This window comes from Diospyros lotus, chromosome 3, assembly GCF_014633365.1.
Source record: "Diospyros lotus cultivar Yz01 chromosome 3, ASM1463336v1, whole genome shotgun sequence".
In the NCBI taxonomy this organism is placed as follows: domain Eukaryota; kingdom Viridiplantae; phylum Streptophyta; class Magnoliopsida; order Ericales; family Ebenaceae; genus Diospyros; species Diospyros lotus.
Genome location: NC_068340.1, coordinates 19,641,890 through 19,665,714, shown reverse-complemented (window position 1 = coordinate 19,665,714; position 23,825 = coordinate 19,641,890). Strand labels below are relative to the sequence as shown.

Genomic DNA, 23,825 nt, shown 5'->3' with positions numbered 1-23,825 from the left:
GCCTTTCAAATGGCTTAGCGAGGCAGAGTGGAAGGCAAAAAGGGATAAGGGCCTATATTTTCGATGTGATGAGAAATATACTATAGGCCACAAGTGCAGAAATAAAGAGTTGCAAGTGATGATAATATATGATGAAGAGGTAGAAAAGGCAGTAGTTGAGGGAGAAATGTTGGAAGAGATAGAAGGAGAGTCAGGGCAAGGGAGGGAGGTCATTGAACTCTCAATGAACTCTATAGTTGGATTAACTACACCACAAATTATGAAGCTCAAAGGGGACATAGAGGGGCAGCCAGTAGTGGTGCTTATTGATGGAGGAACACTGCATAATTTTATAGCCATCGAGCTGGTACAGCAGTTGGGTTTACCGAGGGAGGAAATAGCAAGATATGGGGTAATTATGGGAACGAAAATGGTAGTGCAAGGGGCTAGAATTTGCAAATGAGTGAAGCTTAATCTCCAAAATCTACAAATTGTAGAGGATTTTTTACCTCTAGACTTGGAGAGCTCAGACGTAATTTTGGGAATGAATGTGGATTGGAAGGCCCTCACAATGAAATTTCAGATAAGAGGCATAGCAGTAACATTGCAAGGGGACCCTAGCTTAAGTAAGACCTTGGTGTCCTTAAAGGCGATGGTGAAGGCCTTTAAGGAAAATGGGGAAGGAATGCTGTTAGAATTGGGAACCATGGCGACAGAGATCAAAAAAGTTTAAAAGGAAGCTCTAGTGATGTTAAGGGGGGTGTTGGCTGAGTTTGAGAGAGTTTTCTCTACACCAGAGGGGCTGCCATCTTGCAGGAGGAAGGATCATGCCATAAATTTGGTTTCGGGAACCACACTGGTTAGTGTAAGGCCCTACAGATACCCTTATTTGCAAAAAAAAAAATGAAATTGAGAAGTTGGTGGGGGAGATGTTGGTTGCTGGAATTGTCCAGCCTATTTTCGAGTCCGGTGCTGTTAGTAAAAAAGAAGGATGGAGGGTGGCGTTTTTGTGTGGACTATAGGGTCTTGAACAAGGTTACTATGCCAGATAAATTTCCCATTCCCGTGATAGAGGAGTTACTTGATGAGTTGTATGGTGCCATGGTCTTCTCCAAGCTCGATTTGAAATCTGGTTACCTTCAAATTAGAGTCAAGTCTGAGGATGTTTCCAAGACTGCTTTTAGGACTCATGAAGGGCATTACGAGTTCCTAGTAATGCCATTCAAGCTGATGAATGCGCCAGCCACCTTCTAATAATTGATGAATGACATTTTCAGAGAATATTTGAGGCATTTTGTATTGGTATTCTTTGATGACATATTGGTGTATAACAGGGATTTTGAACAGCACACACAACACTTTACGTTGTGCGCAGACAACCTGCTCTTTGCCAACAGAAAGAAGTGTGTGTTTAGGCAGCTGAAATTGAATATTTAGGCCATATTATGTCTCATCATGGGGTTTCAGCCAATTGAAGCAAGGTACAAGCTATGTTAGATTGGCCTACTCCTACATCAGTAAAGGAATTAAGGGGATTCCTTGATCTCACGAGGTATTATAGACGCTTTGTGAGGGATTATGACAAGTTAGCAAGGCCTCTAACAGAGAGATTAAGGAAAAATAACTTCTTTTGGGATATGGCAGCCGAGCAGGCCTTCCAGCAACTTAAGGCTAAAATGGTATCCCTACCCATTTTAGCCTTACCAGACTTTGGGAAGTCCTTCGTCATTGAGACTGATGCCTCGTGACAAGGAATGGGGGTGTATTAATGCAAGAGGAAAGATCTATTGCTTATTTCAGTCATGCTTTCAGTCAGTTAGGGAGGAAAAAATCTGTTTATGAGAGGGAACTAATGGTCATAGTGTTTGTTGTGCAAAAATGGAGACACTACTTGTTAGGCAAGAAGTTTGTGGTTCTAACAGATCAAAGGAGCCTCAAATACTTGATGGAACAGCGGGTGTTGAGTCTGGAATACTTGAAATGGATGGTGAAATTGATGGGGTTCCAATTTGAGATACAATATCTGCTGGGTTTGGAGAATAAGGCTGTTGATGGGCTGTCTCGAATCTACCACCCAGCCATAATAATGGCCCAACAACAATAATGGCCTTAACAGTGCCTAAAGTGGTCCAAATGGACTAGTTGGCCATTGAGGTAAAGGTAGATGGAAGATTGCAAGGAATTATTCAAGATCTCCAAGCTGATCCTACTTCACACCCTAACTTCTAGCTGGTGGACAACCATCTCCTTTACAAGGGAAGGTTGTATTTACCCAAGGGATCCACTCTCATTCCATTGTTACTTCATGAGGGGCACGATAGAAGTGTAGGAGGACACTTAGGATTCTTAAAAACTTACAAGAGGGTGGCGGCAAATGTCTGTTGGCAGGGAATGAAGAGGGATATATATCGATATGTAAGTGATTGCTCGGTTTGCCAACGAAATAAATATATGGCCTTAGCACTGGGCGGACTCTTGCAGCCCCTTCCTATCCCAAACCAAATTTGGGACGACATTGTTATGGACTTCATTGAAGGATTGCCAAAGTCTAACAAGATGGACTCAATTTTGGTGGTGGTGGACAGAGTGAGTAAGTACGGGCGTTTCATTGGCCTTAAACACCCGTTTACAACTGGGGAGGTGACAGGAATTTTTATTAAGGAAGTAGTGAGGCTTCATGGAATGCCAAGGTCCATTGTATTGGATAGAGACAAAATTTTGGGAGGAGATGTTCCGACTATAAGGTACCAAACTCAACAAAAGCACAGCTTATCACCCTCAAATGGATGGGCAAACGGAGGTACTTAACTAGACTTTAGAAACCTACCTACACTGTTTTGCTTCCTCAAAACCGAAGGCATGGTACATATGGCTACCTTGGGTTGAATTATGGTATAATACCTCCTACCACACTGCTACCAAGGTGACTCTATTTCAAGCAGTGTATGGCGAGAACAACCACCGTTATTGAGGTTTGAGAAGGGAACTACCCCTGTTTCAATGGTGGAGCAACAGTTGATTGAGAGATTTATTCCTTAAGGAATTGAAGGCACAGTTGATGAGAGCACAAGCAGTGATGAAGAAGGGAGCATATTTGAAAAGAAGGGAGGTGAAGTACAAAGAAGGAGACTTGGTTTATTTGAAATTAAGGCCATATCGTCAGAAATCATTGGTCGTCCGTGTAAATGAAAAGTTGGCTGCCCGATATTATGGTTCATTTGAAATTGAGAATGAGGTAGGCCCGGTAGCTTATAAGCTGATACTGCCACCTCATTTCCCTATCCATCCTGTATTTCACGTGTCCCAACTACAGGAGACAAGGGGGGCATTGGAAACTAATGTGGAGATTCCCTGACAGCTTAATGAAGATCTTGAGATGTTGGTGGAACCGGAGGCAGTGCTTGGAGTTTGGATGGGAATCGAGAAGAACTTACGGGGATTAGAGGTGCTCATACAATGGAAGGGGCTACCCCTGTTAGAAGCTACTTGGGAGCCTTACCATTTGATCCAGCAGCAATCTCCATTTTTCCACCTTGAGGACAAGGTGAAAGTTGAGGGGGGGGAGTAATGATAGGCCCCCCAGTTCACTGGATGTATCAAAGACGGTCCAAGGGGCAAGGGTAGGGGCAGGAGAGTAAATTGGCTGGCTAACATAACAGCCAGCCATGTTCGTAGGGGTAGAGTGGGAAAATCACCAGGTTATGTAACAACCCAACAAGTGCGAAACCAAATTCAGTTAGAGGAGGAGGGAAGAGAATATAGGGGAGGCAGAAATTGGAGGGAAGAGAATATAGGAGAGGGAGAAATTGGTAGGGGTGAGAAAATTTTGGATTTAGTTCTTAGGGAGAGTTAAAGGTCTCTCGAATACCCAGTTTTTTCCTTCTAATTTGATTGAAGTTGGTGAAATTGAATCCAAGTTTCAGTGGTATCTTTTCTGGTTCACATCAAAACCTTGTCTGATGATGAACAGAATTATTCTTGCATTTCTGATAGCTTATCTGATTCCAACTTCTTTGCAGGAGGATTGTAGGCACCTTTATTTTATGCTATAAAAGCATATTGCGTTGCCTGTTCTCTATGTATTTCTTTTCAATTTTGAGATGTAGATAACTTTGCTATTTAATCAGTGCGTGCTCAGCCAATCAGATCCAACCCCCCACCCCCCAAAAAAAGAAAAAACACCAAAAATAAATATATAAAATATCCCCCATTTTTCATCTACCGTGATACCTCAATTTGAAATGGTTGTATCTGTTGCAGAAATTAGGGAGACAGTTGATTTTTGGGAAAGGAAAGCAGAAACTGGCTGTTGAAACAGATGACAGGAGAAAGAGAATACGAAAATTCAAAGAATCAGCATGGAAATGTGTTTATTTCCTTTCTGCAGAGATTCTGGCACTTTCTGTCACTTATAGAGAAGCTTGGTTCACTGACACTAGATCCTTTTGGTTGGGGCCAGGAAATCAGGCCTGGCCTGACCAGAAAACCAAGTATGATTCCAAATACTATACATCAATGGTCTTTGTTCAAGTCCATATTTGTTATATTCTTGTCTTCGATTTTCTTGGGGTCTCTAATCAGTTAACTGACTATTTGTCAAATATTCAGGTTGAAATTGAAAGGATTATATATGTATGATGCTGGGTTCTACACATACTCTATATTTGCTCTAATTTTCTGGGAAACAAGGCGCTCTGATTTTGGGGTATCAATGAGTCATCATGTTGCCACTGTCATTTTAATTGTGCTTTCGTATATATTAAGGTACGTTACCATGTTCAAGAGAATCATTTAGCTTGTAATTTTATTTTTTGGCACCATAATAACAAATAAGCTGATAGCAGTCAGCTTATAGACTCAAAAAGAGTGACAACAGCCTACATGATGTCCTAACATATTACTCCTATGAATATAAAGATCTTTTAGAATACTACATGGGTGTAACTCCATACATTTGTGAAATTTGGTTCTACTGCTTTTTAAAAATTACTGACAACTAGCATGAACAATTCATTTTCTTCTGTGTTTTGTTGTAGGTTTGCTCGTGTTGGCTCAGTTGTTTTAGCAATTCATGATGCCAGTGATATATTTCTGGAAGTAGGGAAGATGTCTAAATACAGTGGTGCTGAAACTCTTGCCAGCTTCGTGTTTATTCTTTTTGTTTTGTCTTGGATCATTCTTCGCCTAATCTACTATCCATTTTGGATCCTCTGGAGTACAAGGTGAGTACATGTTGATGCATATATCTATTGAGGATGGCCATCTCATCATCATCACAATGTTTAATTTTCCTAGATGTGGTTGTCTACATGAATTCTGGCTCTCTAATCATCTTTATCCATGATATATTGAGGATGACTATCCAAAACTAGTAATTCCTTTATCTGCATTGTCTAGTAAGAACTGGCTTAAATTAAAAATGGTGTTCCAAAATCCCATCAATGCTTGCTTGTAATTCTTTTCTTAAGCTTGCTGGACGACCTACAGAGGGATAGACTACAAGCATACTTGATTGTAATTTCTATATTTAGTAACATTAATTGCTCGGTTCTTCCATTTATTTCACTATAAAGAGCTTCTAGCAATTGATCCAAGAAAATCTATCTCAGCTATTTACTTTATGCCATGTATTATTGCAGCATCGGGCATGAAAAAGTTTCTATTGTAATGGATTTGTCATATGTTGGTCAAGCAATATCTTTTAACTTGTGTTTGCATCATTTTTCTAATCTGTTCCTATAAGCTCTGTTGCTTCATCCATATGACAGTTATGAAGTTGTCCAGACCTTGGACAAGGACAAGCACAAAGTGGATGGACCAATTTACTATTACGTGTTCAATTCTCTTCTTTTTTCTTTGCTCGTCCTTCACATTTATTGGTGGGTGTTGATGTATCGGATGCTTGTCAAGCAAATAAAATCAAGAGGCCAAGTTAGTGATGATGTTCGATCTGGTAAGTAGCTAACCTAATCTTACTTTGCTATGGGAATGACTTTGACAGCTTTGTTATTTGAGTACTTAGTCGAATCTTTTCCAAAATGCATGGATAATTTAAAATTGTAGAATTATTGGAACTTATAAAGCAATAGAATTGATTAAAGAAGAAAGCGGTCATCACCAAGAGCAACATTGATTGATGACACAAGAGCTTAGAATTAAGTTCTAATAATGTGTCATGTCAATTATGGATGAGTATAAGACACAAACTTTAGTTGGACACTTTGTGGCACAATACATGTCCTAATATGATAACTACCCATGCCATTTCTTAAAGTTTCTTAACTTTGGACAGTTTTGATACTTGTCAGACATGATGTCATTGCTTAGATACGAACATGTCATGCAATTTTGTAGAAAACAATCTGAAGCCAAGAATAAAAAATTAAGATAATGTGTTTGTGCTTGTTTATTTTTTTTTCCCTCCTAACCATTTTAATTTTATGATCAAAATAATTTTGATTATTTTTTGACTTTTGCCCCCTTCTAGCTGTGTGCTTTTCTCGTGCTACCCTCTTTGTTGTTTATCAGAAAAAAGAAAAAAAAAAAAAAACAAAGACAGAATAAGCACATTACTAGGGATCAATCATGTATTTGAAGTTTTTTTTTTTTCTTTTTCTGAGAAAGAGGATTTCAAGTCAGTATATATCATAGATTGTCAAACTCCGCTGAATTTATTCTAGAGGATGAAATTAGTCTGGATAATTGCACTGTACAGATGTTTCTTCAGTTGTTTGTTTATATATATATAAATTAGTTCCTACGGTGGAAATTAATATTTCATATCATCAGTGAATATTTCAACTTCTGGTGGATAAAGATGGTCATTTAATACTGTTGCAAACAAAATGCAGTAGCTTTGCCATTTCATCCTGTTGAAAACAAAGTGGACCAAGTTTTGTGCAAATTCACTGTACAATGATGACATAAATCGCCTACATGATATGCCATTGAACTTCCTTGTGATATCCACTCTGCTGTGCTTGGTTTTTCTAGTTTAGGTATATTAAAAACTTCCTTGATGGAAATCGGGGTGAGTTTTTGTTTTGTCCTCATCCCGACATGGTTGCAAAATTCAAACTAGAATATACCTCTGTTCTGCACTTTCTTGTTCACTTCTTGATCTCTAAACGAGATATTTTTACCTTATGCAGATTCAGAAGGTGAAGAAGAACACGAAGATTGATCATTGCAAAGATTTGTAGTCCACCAGTTTGATGTATGCTAACTGCACTGAAATTTTGTAACCGGTTACATGTGAAAAATAGTTTCATTTATGTTGTGCCCTTAGATATTAAAGGTGGAGCCAGTTTTCATGATCCACATTTACCCTAACCTTGCACTGCTCGCATTAAACTAAACATCATGGTCTCATGCCCTAAAAAACTTTCAAGAAAACGTCTCCAATGCATTGACTTGCAGATCACCCAATTTCTGTGGAAAGTTAAGATGTCTGTCTTTTGTACCTGCATCCTTCGGTCTATTTTGCATTAAGAATTCTTACTCTTTTCATACTTGGTTTTGCAGGTAGAAAGAAGTTAGGATTTTAAAACTCGTAGATGCATGCTCAATGTTATATCAGATCCATTTATTGACAAAACCCGATGCGAAAGCAGGACGGGGAGGATAGCAAATGTGCAAAAATTTCCTCAATAGTTTGAAGATTTGTCTCATGCAACATTGCTTAAGCTTGTAAACCTGCCAGCTTAACAGGAATTGTTGCTAGGAAAGCTCATAATTGGCTAGAGATTGTAATATTGCAGTGAATAATTAGTCACTCTTTCTTCCTTTCTTCATCTCCCTCTTCCTCTTGTTACCCAGAAGCCTTGATCTAAGTGGTTTTCATTTTCAGAACCTCAACCTTATACCAGCCTGTAATGGTTGAGCTACAGATCCTTACACTAGTTTCGTTTTCCAATTTACTTATTGCTGAGTGAAGCAGCCTGCAATTCTACTCTCATTCATTATTTTATGTAACTTGAAGAAAGACCCTGCCCTGTGAGAAGTTTCATTTGCCTTCAGTTTCTACATTCTCTGTTCCAATGTCAAAATCATATCGAGTTTAGTCTAGAAATTTTAAAATGTGATCTGAGTAGGGTTGGAAAGTCTCAAGGTAGTCCTAAATCCTAATTTTAGCCAAAACGTAGAAGATTTATTAGTAAAAGCGGTGGCTTTGGTGTAATCATAGTATTGTTTCTTTATAATTGAATGGCCGTGAGTTTTGGTGGGTGTCGTAACTTTAAAGTTCTTTATATAATTGGAAGGCTATGAGTTTGAATAGTGAAAATAGTTTTTTTTTTTTTGTAAAATAAATGTAAAGTCTATAATGCACGGAAATATCTTGGAAGTACCCTTTCAGTGTTTTTAAAAAAGAAAATTGTACCAAAAAGTCAAGAAATATTTAAAAAAAATTAAATCATTTTTATAATTTTTAAAACGTTTTGAAACTTTTTTTACATCCAAACAAAAGGAATTCTATTTTTACTTTACTTGAATATGTCATTTATTTTAAGATTTATTTGACAAGAGTGTTCATTATTTTTTATTTTTTGTGATTTTGAAAAAAAAAAAAAAAGGAGAGAAGCATTTAATTGTTTGTTTTTGCTTTTCAACATTTTAAAATATTTTCATAAAATAAAGATAAAAAAATAATTTTATAATTTTTATTCCCTTTTCCTTTCACCCCCTTTCCATTGTCCACGATTGGAGTGGCCAAAGGGTTATTCACCCTTAAGAATGACATTATGATCCTCGATTGTGATTCTTGTCTTCATATCTATTTTTTTTATATTATATTTTATAAATTCAAAGAAATTTTATTTTTTAAAATAAAAATAAATATTAAAATATAGAACAAAGAATAGCAAAGGGAAAGTTGTGCCCTAAAAGCTTAATATTTTAGGGTTTTGAATTGAATAGGAGTATAATTTTGTGCACCTCCATTTAATGGGGTGAACTAACTCCCTATTAATTTAGAGGGTAAAAAAATCATTTTCGAATTTCTTTCCCCAACCCTGTTTCTCTCTTCCCCTCCCTCTCATTCCCTTGTTCTCATCACCATTCTCCCATCGCCGTTGCTACCTCGCCCTGCCTAGCCATTGCATGCTCGCCACCTCATTGTTGCATCCTCACCGCCTCATCTTGCCTAGCCAATCGTCGACCGTTGTTGCATCCTCCCTCTTCGTGGCGATTGGCGCGCGAAAGGCAACAAGGAAATGAGATGAAGCGAGGCAAGGTGGTGGCAACAATGGTAAGAGGATGGCGGCGGCGAGAGAAAGGCGACGAGAGGGTTGTTAGAGAAGAAGAGAACAATGTTGAAAATATCGATATCGATGGAAATATCAATTCTACAATTTGGCAAAAATATCGATGTCGATGGAAATTGACGTATAATTTACGAAAAGTAAGAAAATTTAGTTAAAAACATAATATTTTTTAATGAAACTTTTAGTAATGTTAAAATAATCATTTCTACAACCAAAAATCATATTATATTTAAAAAATTATATTATATCTAACAAGTAACAACTAAAAGGTATAAATATGGATATAATATATAGACAAGCTATATAAAAAATTAAAAAGCTTCTATTAAAACTTTTTAATTAATTTGCATCACACAAGTCATGCAAATTTTAATACGAAAATGAAGTCCTAGGTAGTTCATACATGGTGTGGCTAGCATCTAGATTTATACAATATTCATACCATGACATATAATTTGAATGGTTTTGAATATAATCACGAATATGCCATGAATAAGCTTCTTGATTTCTTCCTACCATCTATCCATCTATAGGAAATTGTGTGTAAGGATCATTGGAGATCCCAAAACCTTTATAGCCATCATCACTAGGCCCTAAACTTATGGATTCAAAAGTAGTTGAAATGTTATCTTCATTGGATGATGACATCCCTAACTAAATTTGATGCATTCTCTTTGTATAATCCTTACCAATAGCCCTTATGCCTGGACCCCAGCTCTACACCCATGGTCTTCATCTTGTGTGCAATGAGTGTATTATTCTTCACCAGTAAATGGGCTCAATGGAAAACTTGTATTAGTATCATTTCTTTGAGTAAAAGCATAATTATTTTCTCCATTGTTGTCGTCATCATCGCCATCATTATTATCACCATCATCGGCACCATTGTCTTCATTATGAATTCCATTAATATGATCATCTTGATTGAAGCTAGTTGTGGACCTACGCACCTCTCCTCGTATTGCAATGTTACCAATGTCTTCATTACTAATTTCATCAATATGATCATCTAAATGAAAGCTAGTTCTGGACCTACACACCTCTCCTTGCATTCCCATGTCCCATGGATCACCTCTACTACTACTCGTAACCTCTTTTGATATCACCTAGTCAACATTGATTCCATATTTGCAAGCACTTGTAGCAATTTGGGGATTGGGGCTACCTTCATCATCATCAAGGTATAGTGAACAAACTCATTGAGAGAGTTGATTCTCATCCTCTTCTCCTAATTCCACTAAAATGTCCAAAAGATCTAAATACTCTGTTTCTGTAACCTTATCCACTGCAGCCTCCATGTCTCTTATTTTAAGCTTCATATTATAGTAGCAAAACACAAGTTTTTATAGTTCCTCATATACAAGACAATTCCGTTGTTTTGTATGAATGAGTGAAAAAGTACTCCAATTTCTCTCACATGTTGAAGATGAGACAATTTGAGATAAAAAAACATACCAGGCATCATAATAGTTCTAGCAGCAATGGCAACGCGATGACCAAATCCTTTCTTTGAATCTCTAAAATATGTTAGCTATGTACAAAGAGAGCTTATCTCAAACAACTAATATAATGCAAACATTTAATTAAAATAAATTCTCATTAAATAATTTACCTCATTTCCAAATTGAGCAATTCCATTAGCGTTTGGATCTAGCCTTGAAAATACTTCATGAATTGCACTTATAAATTTCGTATTCACACCAACACCTTCTCTGTATTGGTACCTTGGGTTAAGGTAGTAGGCTTCAAGGGAAGAAAATACATAAATACAATTATTAGCAAGATAAATTTAAAAAAAAAAAAGGGTATCATAAAATTAATACTTAAAATATTATACATGCCACATGAAGTGGATGACTAAGTGTTCTATCCCAACAATCATTGATAATTTGAAAAACCCATTGTACTGCTCTTTGTTGTTTAATGGAATTTTTCATGATATGAATGAATTCGTATACAAACAGCATCGTTGGAACAACTTCTGTATCAACTAACCGAAAGACTTCGTATAACGGCTCATAAATAGCTACCACATGTGCAACTTGATTCCAAAATCGATATTCAAGGATTTGTTGCTCCATCTTCTATCCCAATGGTGTAGTACTCAATCGATTTTCAGCTCACACATCACTAGTAAACAATTGCTTAAGGCTGGACTTCTTTTTCAAAAGACTATTTAAGTAGAGATAATTTGTGGCAAATTGAGTTGCTCTAGGGCAGACTATTTTTCCTCCACAAAATTTTCTCATTTGAGCTAACAACCACTCATGATTGTAGATGTAATTGGTAAGCGCTCTAGTATAATATCCCAGATTTTCAAAATGGCTCAAGAGTAATTTTAACGTGGGTCATAGGTAAAATTATCAAAAGATTAGAGGGTTAAGTATAATTTTTTATAGTTATCAGTACCGAATCAACTGTAGGGAATGCCCCGGAGTGAAAATATCTATGAAAAATGATATGGTCTCGATGAGCGTTCTGAGATAGGATTTATGGTATTAAAAGAAATCAAAATTGAGACGATTTTCGGTACAACTAAAATATAGTTATGATTTAGGCTGAAAAATCGAATTGTCGTAGGGGACCTTTGGGAAATCAACGGAACCTTGAAAGGGCTCCGATTTTTCATAATGATCAACCCTATGATAGTTTTGGGATGAAACAAAGGTCCTGTGAGGACGTATGGACGAAATCAATATTTATCGAGTAAATGCCAGTTATTAATTTCGATAAATCAAGATATGGTGTGGCTTGAGGGTAATTGTTTTAAGGTCTTGGAGGGTCCAAGAGCTATTATCAAAGTTTATAGTGTAATTACCAAAATCCCTAAGTGCAATTAAGGAGAATTAGTGACGGTAAATGTGTAATTCATACACATATATATATGTATATACCCGTGACTTGTTTGCCCTAGCATTTCTTCTAAAACTTGGATCTTGCAGAGAATGAGAGATGCAGAGGAGAAGGAGAGCTTGGCTTGGGCTAAGATCAAATGTGAGATCGAGAAAGAGAGATTGAATGAGAGAGTTTGCGCGAGTGAGAGATGGTCGATCTGGTGGCCGGTTGTAGCGTGAAGAGGCGACAACAACTGCTTGCTGGGCGGTTGCGGGTGACCATGGAAGTTGAAACTGGAGCAACAATGGAGGTCGGCAGACCAGGAGTGGCTCGTGGTAGTGCATGCGAAGGCGGTTGGTGTTGCGATGGGCAGCAGCGGAGCCGGGAGCTGCAGCCATGGTCGCAAGCGATTGCTACAACGCAGCAACCAGCCGCGAGCAATGGTGCAGAGGTGGTGATGAGGCAGCGGTGGCCGGAGGTGCTCAAAAGTCGCTAGCGTTGGCTCACGACGGCGGGCATGGTTGTATTGTGCAGGAGCTTGCGCAAGGAAAAAGAAGAACATAAGAAGAAGGGAGGAAGGAGAAGAAGAAGAAAAGAAGAAAAAAAAAAGAAAAATAAATTAAGAAAAAAATGTAAAAAATTGGAGAAAAATCCCAAAAAATGCTAAAATGATTTTGGGAATTATCTTGGGGCTAGATGAGTATTTCGAAGCCAAAAAATTGATCGGACACGCTTTTTGAGGTCTTGACACACATACCAAGGAAGCCTGAGAGACTAAGTTAAGGTGAATAAATTTTTTTAAAAAATTCTAGAAATTCAGAAATGTTATTTTATGAATTTTTATAGATAAATATTTGAGAAAATATTCGCAGAATATTTAATTTGAATTTATTGAGGAAAAATAGGAAGAAATAGAGAGAAAAATAGAGAAAATGCAAAAAATTATGAAAAAATAGGTTTATATACTTATTTAAATAAATGTGATGATTAGGGTGCTTTGAGACTTAAATTGAAGTGACTTGTGCGAACTTTGAGGTTGGTACGCAAATCGATGCGATGCACGTATCTTGAGGCGAGGCATAAATTTTGAGGTAGCCCGATAAGTTTGAGAATGTTTGGATTCCCAGGATTTTGCTCAGTCTTCTCCCTAGGCTCGGACTTGAGTCATCCTTTCCCAAGCGAGTAGACAGGATATGTTATGTTTACCTTATATTATGCATGTATATACTATTCCATGCATAAAGATTATAAACTTGTACTGATTTTTATATGCATAACTTGTACATGATTTTTATATGCAGTTCATAGAAAAAAAAGATTTTTTTTAAATGTTTTTAAAATGCATGAAGTATTTTCATCCTACTGGGAGAAACATAAGCAGAAAGATTATAAATGATACCCTAACTGATTTCTCATCTTGAGAATGTGAAATATTGAATGATATGGTATATTTTAGACACCATATGAAATGATATATGATTATGACTTGTGTATTAAGTAGGGTATCATCTGCATTATTAAAGGACTAACTAGTAGATTCCCTAGTGACTCACAGCAGGAAAAGATCATGGTACTATGAGGCTTGGCATGCCAAGGCCATGAGAGACACGGGTAGTATGTTTAAGCACTGCTATCACGTGGGCTATGATGGTATTATAGTGTGATGATGATGTATGTGCCAGTATATGTACTTGTGTGCATGTGCGTATAGACGCTAGGCCAATTTTTACTAGTGTGTCCTCAGAATCAGTGCATGCATCTCATATAAAAAAATATAGGGGACTTAGGTGGTTAGGTGAGCAACTTATAGGGGTTGTTTCTAGGCACCTATTTTTTCTACGCTATGTTTTTCTGTTGAATCTCAAATTATGTAAACTTATACTACATATACTCATTGTTCATTTTACTATTATGTTATTGTATCCATGATGCTCATTTTAGCATTTTTTTTATTGCATACTCTCTTAGTGGGCATGACATACCTTATACTCGCGAGTCCACAAGATTCACTCTTTTTTTAAAAAAAAATAAATATTTTCAAGAGATTCTTCTTTTGAATACTGGTCCAGCAGATCTTTTGGTATGATGTCAGACCCCTTTTGATTCTTGATATGATATAGGATGCTCTGTGGAGACGCGCACTTATTGATGAGTCTTTTCTTTTGTACTTTATTTTTTTGATACACATGTGTGCCAAAAGCCCGCGATATGGGATTGTATATGTAATTATGACAATATATTTTTTTTTGTAGCTGTTGTATATGAGATATCGAGATTTTTTCGTGGGAAGTTGATATAGTGTTTTAATTCTTGTCTCTATATCTTGTCTGTATTATTAATGCTTATAACAAATCAAACTAGAGAAGAGGCTCACTAATCCACGGTGGGGCCGCTAGGCTTAGGGATTAGTGCCAGTCAGGACCTATTAGAAATAGGGTTGTGACAGATTAGTATCAGAGCCTAGGTTACTCCTGAGTTAGGCTTGTATCTTTTAGTTCTATTCGATTCTCTAGCCTTGTTTAAGGTCTTGTCTCTTTGAGTCCCACAGAGTCATTCTTAGCTAGGTTTTAGATCGTGATGTGAGTCATGGCACATTATTGATCTAGCTTTTGCTAAGAATGTTAGAGTCTTGTATCTTTTGATCTTTTACTTTCAAATTCTATTGTTGCTCTTATTGACCTAACACTATGATGACGGGGACGATGCCTCCTTGCACTAGGACAGTTGGTCGGAATAACCTAATCTATGAAATATAGGGTTCGATAATATGGTTCGGACATAAGGATGATTCGGTGATCATGAATATAAATCTATGAGATTTAGAGACTATGACTTGAGGTCATTAGTCAAAATCATTATGATGAATGATAAGATAACAGGTAGTTATCAAGGATGATTGAATAATGGATAGTTTGTCTGATATGACATAGCCTAGTTGTTGAGTTAGGATTAGATGATAAATATTTTTTAAGTTCATTCAGTGACTTTGAAAATAGACGTATAGCTTAAGGATCCAAAGGATTGGGTCGAGCGAGAGACCGAAGGTGGTCAAATAATGGCATGTGAATTATGCCAGTTAAAGAGGAGACAGTAGTGAAACCAAAGTGACTCGTAGAGACGAGACAAGGAACATCTTGATAAGCTTCCCTCTCTTTAATATTCATGTTTACTAGATACATATATGGATCGTGTAACACCCCAAATTCCACGGGTGTCAAGTAGTTTAGGATTTCGAGAATATATTTTTTTCCACACACCATAACCATTGACATACAATATAAAATTCCCAGAAATCCCAATTTCACATTCTCAACCTATCAAACTTAATAATTAAATAGCTAAGACAGGTGATGTTATTACAAACACAAAAACTAGATCAAACCTAATATGGTACATAATCATAATGCTTTATTTATCATATAGGAAATCGTTCAAAACATCTACAAAATATATTACATGGTCATCATTTCTCGTAAGCATTAATTGAATGTCTCAAACATGACTGAAAACATACTAAGGTTTGCATAGATTCTAAACATCAACTGAATTTCTCGTACACAATCAACGACATGTTAAACACATGCTACATACAGCAAAATAAGCTTATTCTTCAACTATCTCCTTTCCCTTAGAGTTGCTTGTCGAACCTAGAACATTTAAATATTCTAGGGATACAGTCCAATTAGAAGATAAACTTTCTAGTGAGAACTCCAAATAGTTTATATATATGCATAAATATGTATAAAGTGTATGAGAAAATAAGGAGGACTATTCCAAAGTGCCTCGTGAACATGTCAACCTACTTCAACGAGAGATTTCTCAACGACGCATGCATAGTGTCTTTTGAAAGGTCCCTAACCATGTTACCTCGACCCAACCTCATAGAACTCACGTAACAACCATATTTATTGTCCCTTAGGCTTACACGACCTTCCACATGAGAGCTTTCTCATGTCACATTTAGGGCATCTCGAGGGAAACTCCAACTATGACTTTCACCTTTAGGCAACAACAAATAGGTATAACAGTATGGCCACATGGACTTTATGAATACAACAGTTTGAAAGCCAACAGTATATATTTTCCTAGAAAACACATTTTAGATATGTAATATGATTTCATGAAAGAGAATAATAAGAGTTTGTGTACAGGAGTCTCACATTGAACTTAATTTGGTAATTTTTCAAAATTCATGTCAAATCTTGATTCTTGTGCTAGGCTTCTAACGGTTCTCAAATTGTCTCAATGATCCCTAGCCATAATATTCATTCAAAAGAATATCAATATTTATTTATTTTTCATAATTTCTCCTTATTTTCTTTAAAAAAATTCCAAAATAAATATTTCATCAAGGTTTTTTTCTAAATTTTTCTCCACCATAAATCATAAATTAATTTCATAAAAATAATAAAATAAATTCCAAATTCAAACCGTACCTCACGCGTCTTTAGGCACTAGGTGCATGTGCTACGCATGGAGTTCACACATGTATTACACGCACATTGTTTTCTCCGACGACTTGAAATTTGCTTTGATCGATGATTTTCTTCACCATCCTTGCTCTACACCTTCGATTGATTCCATTGGCACCCTTGGATGCTTGAAAAAATGGCCAAAAACCCCTCAAAAGCTTGCCTCTGGCGAAGCATTATTTTTCCGACCACCGCTTGAAACACCTTTAAACCATCACGAGAACTCACCAATTTTTTTAGAAAATATGCTCAACACTCCAAAAACACAAACCCCTTATCTAATTCCTTTGAATCACTCTCAAATGCTTGGATTTGATGCTCAAAAAACATTAAAACCCTTGGCCTATTTATAGGAAAAATCTGATCATCCCTTAGCCAATCACAAGCCATTGCTTCACCTTTAAGCTTTCTAGGCTAGTGATGGACATTCCCTGGCAAGATCCCGCTGTCCCATCGCCGGATTTGGCTCCATGTTGGGTGGCAAGTCGGCAGCCACTTGTTACAATAGTTTTAGAAATTGCATTTCCACCCCAAGCTTATTCCAAATGCCATTTTAGCCCTTATTTCAAGTCCTTAAGTTTTGATATTTTACCACTTGCACCCCTAAGTCCCATGCTTCTCAATTGGCCCAACAAATTTGAAAAAAATATCATTTTTAACCCTTTTTCAACTAGAATTAAAAATTACACTTAGACTTGAATGCATGTTTTGATCGCAAACCCTTTTGTTTCATCCCGAAACCACTTAAAGGTTATTCCTTATATAAAATATGAACATTTTCAGAGTTTCATTGACTTCCCGAAAGTCCCTTACTATCATTCGATTTTTCAAGTCGACTCATAGTTGTACAAAAAATCGTCTCTGATTTAATTTCTTTCAACATCATAAATTTTGCCTCAAGACGCTTATCAATCACATACATTTGTCCTTAGATATCTAAGCTTTAGGGTACTCCCTACAGTTGATTCAATGACTTATTGCCCTCTCAAGCCAATTTTTCGATACTTCGAATTCATTCGTGGCAATCTTTGGAAATACGGGGTATTAAAGATCGTCCCCATCATCGTCATCATTACCATTAGACATTCCTCAATTTTCACCTAATTGTCATCGCAATTCATTTATGATATTTTCCACTATTGAGCTAACTTGCTCATATTAATTAAGTTTTGATGATTAACAAAAATATTTTTATGACATAAATGTATTTCTTTCTCATATAAAAAATAAATTTATTTTGAATTAAAAGTGAGTACAAAAAGTAAATTTATTCTGAATTAAAGATGGATTGTCTTTCGACATGTTTCCTTCTTTTGATCATTTATGTCTCAAAAGTTTATGTTTGAATTTTTATTTATTAATAAATGCTTTTATTACTTATGTAAAAAGTATATTTATTTTGAATTAAAGGAGAATTACTTTTAAACATGTTTTCTTTTTCTCATACAAAAAGTAAATTTATTTTGAATTAAAAAGAATTGGTTTTAAACATGTTTTCTTTTACTCATGCAAAAAGTAAATTTATTTTGAATTAAAAAAGATTGCTTTTAGACATGTTTTTTTGTTTTAATAATTTATGTCTCAAAAGCTTATATTTAAATTTTCAAATCTTGATTTCTTATGCAAAAAGTAAATTTATTTTGAATTAAAGGTGAGATATGTTTTCTTATTGTTTGAGAAAGCCTAAACATTTTTTGAATTTTAAATTTCATATTAACCATTTCTTTATTGGTTAAAATGCTTATATATATCCCCCAAACTTATTTTTTGAATATCCATTGCATATATTACACATCCAAATCTCCCAAAAACTCTCAAGCTAATTTTTAAGTATTTCAAGACTCTCAAAAATTCATTGTTCATCCACCGAAGAGCCACAAGGCAAAAGGAGAAAAGTTCTTCAAGTCTTCTATGACAAATCTGAACTTCTCCATTTGAGATTACAAATTTATTTATTTATTTAAATATTATTGCCTTGTATAATTTGTTCTTAATTACTTATTTGTGTCCAAGTGTGGATAAATTATTTGTAAATATTTAAATTATTATTGAGGATTGTATAGGTTTCCTAGATCCGTTAAAATCTAAATGAATCTAGTTTCCAAGATAAGTTAGGGAGAAAACTTTAGTATAATGATTGCCTAGAATCCATTGTAATCTAGGTGTGTATCTAGTTTCCAATGTGAACTAGTGTGGAAATCTTAGTGGAATTATTTTAGTGGAACCCCAAGAGTGGTTTAGACATTGGGAGAGTAGACTAAGTGTATATGAAGATACCGAATCACTATAAATTGTCTTGTGCCTCATTGTATTTATTTTTGTTATATCTTGTGGCTTACATGTATTATTAATCTCAAATATAATTTATTATTAATCTCAAATATAATTTATTATATTTATCAAATATATATTTTTTAATAAAATTATTAATCGAGAATATTTATTAAAATTGAGAAAAATTTTAATTACTTAATTGACCTCTCTTTTGAGTGGTCATACCCTAAGAGACTAACATCCACCACAATCGATTTCTTTTTTTTGGCTACATCTTTCATTCGTATCCATTCCAATATCTCAGCTTTTACTTCCAATGGAACATTTGGACATTTTCTTGAATTTATCCTTGGATTTATATGTGGTAAATGAAATTTAAAGTGTGTGGTACTCCATTTTTCATGAATAAACCACAAAAGCTGAATTGAGTTCTATTTTTATTTCCTTCCATTGAAAAACAATACTTCCATGCATGATCTTTTGGGCTATTGCTAACATCTCTACTAACACTTCCACTATCCATAACTAAAATTTAAAACGGTATCTATGAATATAAGAAAGTATCTAAGAAGAAAATGAATAAAAGAAATTACATATCAATAAATAAATTGAAAGTAAATAAACTATAATGAAAAATTATAGATAAATAAATAATTAAAAAATAAAGTTAAAAAAACTATAATAATAATAATAATAATAATAATAATAATAATAATAATAATAATAAAAGATAACAATGCACGTATACTCCACACATGAATCATCAAATGAAATCAATATATACATATATAGACAAACCAAATATTAATAACAAAATACCAAAAATTTCAAGGCCCCACATGAAATCAATAAACAAAAATTCTCTAAATGAAATACATTTGTAAGGCCTCACATAATTTCATTTGTAAATTATATATCTACATGAAATACATAAATTTTTATTTTCTCTTATTCTTGAAATAGTACATAATTAATATTATTTGAACAAAGAGATGACAAGAATAGCACATGAAAATGGATCTTCATTATAATTAATGTATCCTTCATTATATTATTTTACAATCTACATAATGATATATACATATATAAAGTTATAAACATTAATTTAATAAATTCGAAAGTAGAAAATTAAGTGGTTTCAAGGATTTATACATAGAATAAAAAAGTATACAAGTGCTTAACAATAATATAATAATCATTAAAAGACTAATTACTCAAATATATCACCAACAACAATGTAACTTTTATATAAATGAAAAAAAAAACAACAATTAAATTACCTCAAGAGCAAATTTTGCGTTTGGTCGTAACAAGTTACTAAGTGAGTAGAAACAAAATCTTCCAAATTATTTTTAACAAAAACACAACAATAATCAAATCATTAAAAAACTAATTACTCAATAGAATTTCGATGAACAAGGTAACTTTTGATGAATTAGGAAGGAGAGGGGGGAGGGATCTTCAAATTACGTTTTGTGTTTTGATTTTAACTTGTAAACAAGTTTCTCAAATTAGCTTGTAATTTGAACAAAGGGATGATGAGAATAACACTTGAAAATGGAAAACGAAAACATAGCAAAGAGTTTTTATTTTTAAATAACAATTCAAGTGATATGAGAATATTCAATCATGAGATGTTTGACTATTAAAATAAAATATAAATAATGAGATAATTGACTATAAAAATAGAATATGAATAATAAGATTTTTAATGAGAATGAGATTCGTCGTGTGAGTTGAAAAGTTATTTTATTTATTTGATAAAACCTTAACAAATTCTTATTTAAAAAGGTTAAATTTTACTTTTCATTTATAAAATTTAACCGATATTTTTTGAATATTTCACAGATATTTTATGAATATTTTTAAAAATTTTCTCGATATTTTGTAAAATTTATACTACAAGTTTATGAAAAAAAATATTTTATGAAAATATCACAAATATTTTAAAAATATTTTAATGAATAAGAGATTACATCCTTACTCTATATGGATACCTTTTATTTATGAAAATATCACAAAAATTACGAATATTTTAAACTAGGAGAGGGGAGAGACGAGGGGCCCACAAAATTGACTAAGGCTACGTGTACTTCCGTTGAACCGGGTGCACAAAATCGCAGTCATTGAATAGACCCCCTAAACCGGTTCCACGGTTTGCCCGGAAAAACCAGTTCCTTTCTTGTGAGAAAAGCCAGCGTCGCTTCAATAAGGGGTTCAACCGCAGACCAGATCAGACATTCAAAGCCCAGCAATTTCTCCATCAGACTCTCACGTTCCCGGATTCAATCGTCACTTTGGTCGTGAAAAGGCAGGTCTCTCTCTCTCTCTCTCTCTCTCTGTATACATTTGTTGTAAACATCTGTAGACTATCAGTCACATGATTCGGTCTATGATTAATGAGTGGGGTACTATCCAAAGTTCGAAATTTGCGGCGTTATTCGAAGCTCGTTCGCTCTCTTTTTATTTTTGGCTTCAAATGTTCGGTCTTTTAAGTCTCAATTCATGATACTCCAGAAACCGGGTTAACAATGCTAGCTAGGTTGTTTTATTAGGTTATCACGTTTCTTGTACTTTCATATTCTCACTCCAAAACTGTGGTAATTATGACTCAATGTTACGGGTAGATTTCAGTTACACAGATGTGTTGCTGATGAAAGACCTCTTGAGGGGTATTGGGAAAAGTATTATGAGAATTTTGTATAATGTGACTTTGAACGTGAATATACTCACTATCTTTATGGAGTTACTTGCCCTCACTAGAATTGCTGCAGGGAAAATGACAAACCGCCCCTAGGATTAATCAAATTCACCAAATCTGTAGCCAGCAATACTGAAGATTTCCTTATAGAGCAAGTCAATATAGAAGGAAAGCAGATATGACGTAAAGTAGGTTATTTTATAATGCTTTACGATTGGTTTCTCTATCTATTTATAATAAATGAATAGCCACCTCTAACAGATACACCCTTTCACAGGTATCCAATTGAGGAGTAGGGGATGGAAACTAATGAAAAATATTTCTCCTTGTTTTTTAAAGTAATGGAAATGGGAGGATCTTGAACAACAAATGACCATTAATACCCTTTTAATGGAAAGATAGAGTATTATAAAGTTCAGGGAAAATTTCAAGGTTAATATTGTAAAAACACATAATCAAGTTTTCCATCAATTTCACTTCCATCCTTATTTAGGGGAGACAAAAAGTAAGTTTTTAGTGGAGAATGGATTGAAACTGTAACCTGGGTTGTTGCAAGAAACTTGGTGAGCTAGAAAGTGGCCAAAGATGGATACTAGCTATGCTATGAGGTAATATAGGCATTGGTCAGGTTTAATGAGGCTTAGAAGCCTGGGGCGAGTGGTACAGTGGACCAATTATTGGTGATCTTATTCTTACATAATAATTGATTCCAAGATAGAATGCATTTTCTTATTTTGTTAGTGGTCCAGAGGAATTTGAATGGAATCTAAGTGGCCTAAGTGTATTAATTAAATATGCTTATGGGCATGTGAATAAGGAATAAAAACGTGTCAGGAACTTAATACTTGTATGAGGGCTATTTAGTACTTTTGGCTTGGTAGTTGTATTGATAGCAAGCTACTATAGATTGTACATTTGAAATGGCAGCCTCATTGGCGCCAATTCATTAACTACCGCTTATGCTGGATTAGTATATTAATCCAGTTGAATGATAAAGAAGTAAGTACTTTTTCAAAAACATTCTTTCTCTCTCTCGATCCTGCTTCTCTTTCTCACTGATTTCTATTCTTTCTCCTTCTCTGATTTTCTCTCCAATTTCCCTCTAATTTCTGCCCTAAATTCTCTCAATTAGCAGAGAATTTCCCTGTCAGATCTGAGGACCTGACATTTTGGTATCAGAGCAAGTCCTTGGCCACCTGTTCAGTTTCTCTCAGAGATCTCTATGGCTGATGGAACAAGGATGAAACAATTTGAGGCACAGTTGCAACAGGTGAATGTGACTGTAGTCTGTATCTGATCTCCAAGCACGAGTTGATTCACTGGAATCTGGATCCAGCCAAAATCATGATGCTCTTGCACTGGACAGGAAATTTGAGTCTTCCATGGATGGATTAGCAAGAAGATTGGACAGCTTCATGCTTATGTTCTCCAAACTGCCTCAAGTGAGTCTTCCAAATGATTTTCCTCCTAAGGAACGGTCTGATCCAATCCTCCAAGGAAATGGAACAGTTCCTAGGACAGCTGGTTCTTTGGAGTTAGAAATTGAGCCTGCTGTAATTGGAGAAAATATAGTTGAAAGAGCTGCAGAAAGGAGGCAGGAAGTACTGGCTGCATCTAATCAGCCTTATTTTCCATTGCCAAATCTGGAAATACCAATGTTTGACTGCTGAAATCCTAGGTGGTGGATTAGGCAATGTCAAAAGCACTTTACCTTGTATAGCATTCCGGATCAGCAGAGAATTACTTTAGCCTCTGCCTATTTGAATGATGTTGCGGATGCTTGGTTTTAAGGATGGATCCGGTTATGAGACAACTGTCAATGGAAGATTTTGTGGAGGATTTTTGTGAAAGGTTTGGTGATAGAAGTATGACAGATGTTGTGGAGGAATTCAACTAATTGAGGCAGGAGATTTCTGACCAGAATTATCAGGTGAAGTTTGAGGAGCTTAAGTCTCTAATGTTGAATCTCAATCCTTTTCTATCTGAAGCATTAGGTATATTACATATCAAGCTTTATTAGTGGCTTGAGTGAATAATTGAGGCCTGCAGTCAAGATGTTACAGCCTAAGACTGTGAAACAGGCAGCTGAAAGTGCTAGATTGCAGGAGCTTACTGTAGAGGCTCTGATTAAGAAGCAGAGAACTCATATGAGAGGAACTAATTAGTATTCCAGTCAGCAGGGGAATCAGTTAGTGGCAGTGAGTCGGGGATCTAACCGAGAAGCAGCCAAAAACAACCTGAATTTCAGGAATCTAACAGTTCATCCAATTGCTACTTCAAATCAGCCTACAGGGGGAAAAT

General features: G+C 35.3%; 2 protein-coding genes across 5 annotated transcripts in view; both read left to right on the top strand.

Annotated features, from left to right (window-relative positions):
* LOC127797405 (ASC1-like protein) overlaps positions 1 to 7,953 on the top strand; it is a 31,056-nt gene extending 23,103 nt beyond the window's left edge. The window contains exons 2-7 of the mRNA XM_052330271.1: positions 4,240 to 4,469; positions 4,588 to 4,743; positions 5,016 to 5,201; positions 5,748 to 5,932; positions 7,131 to 7,195; positions 7,504 to 7,953. Of these exons, the coding sequence (XP_052186231.1) occupies positions 4,240 to 4,469; positions 4,588 to 4,743; positions 5,016 to 5,201; positions 5,748 to 5,932; positions 7,131 to 7,162 (789 nt within the window). The 3' untranslated portion in view covers positions 7,163 to 7,195; positions 7,504 to 7,953. The remainder of the gene's footprint in view (positions 1 to 4,239; positions 4,470 to 4,587; positions 4,744 to 5,015; positions 5,202 to 5,747; positions 5,933 to 7,130; positions 7,196 to 7,503) is intronic.
* Positions 7,954 to 20,985: 13,032 nt separating this feature from the next.
* LOC127797280 (uncharacterized) overlaps positions 20,986 to 23,825 on the top strand; it is a 30,719-nt gene continuing 27,879 nt past the window's right edge. The window contains exon 1 of one of the 4 annotated variants that reach the window (XM_052330036.1): positions 20,986 to 21,134. The gene's annotated coding sequence lies outside the window, so the exon portion shown is untranslated. Of the gene's footprint in view, positions 21,139 to 23,825 lie in introns of all 4 variants that reach the window. The other 3 variants (XM_052330038.1, XM_052330039.1, XM_052330040.1) reach the window with 3 other exon arrangements.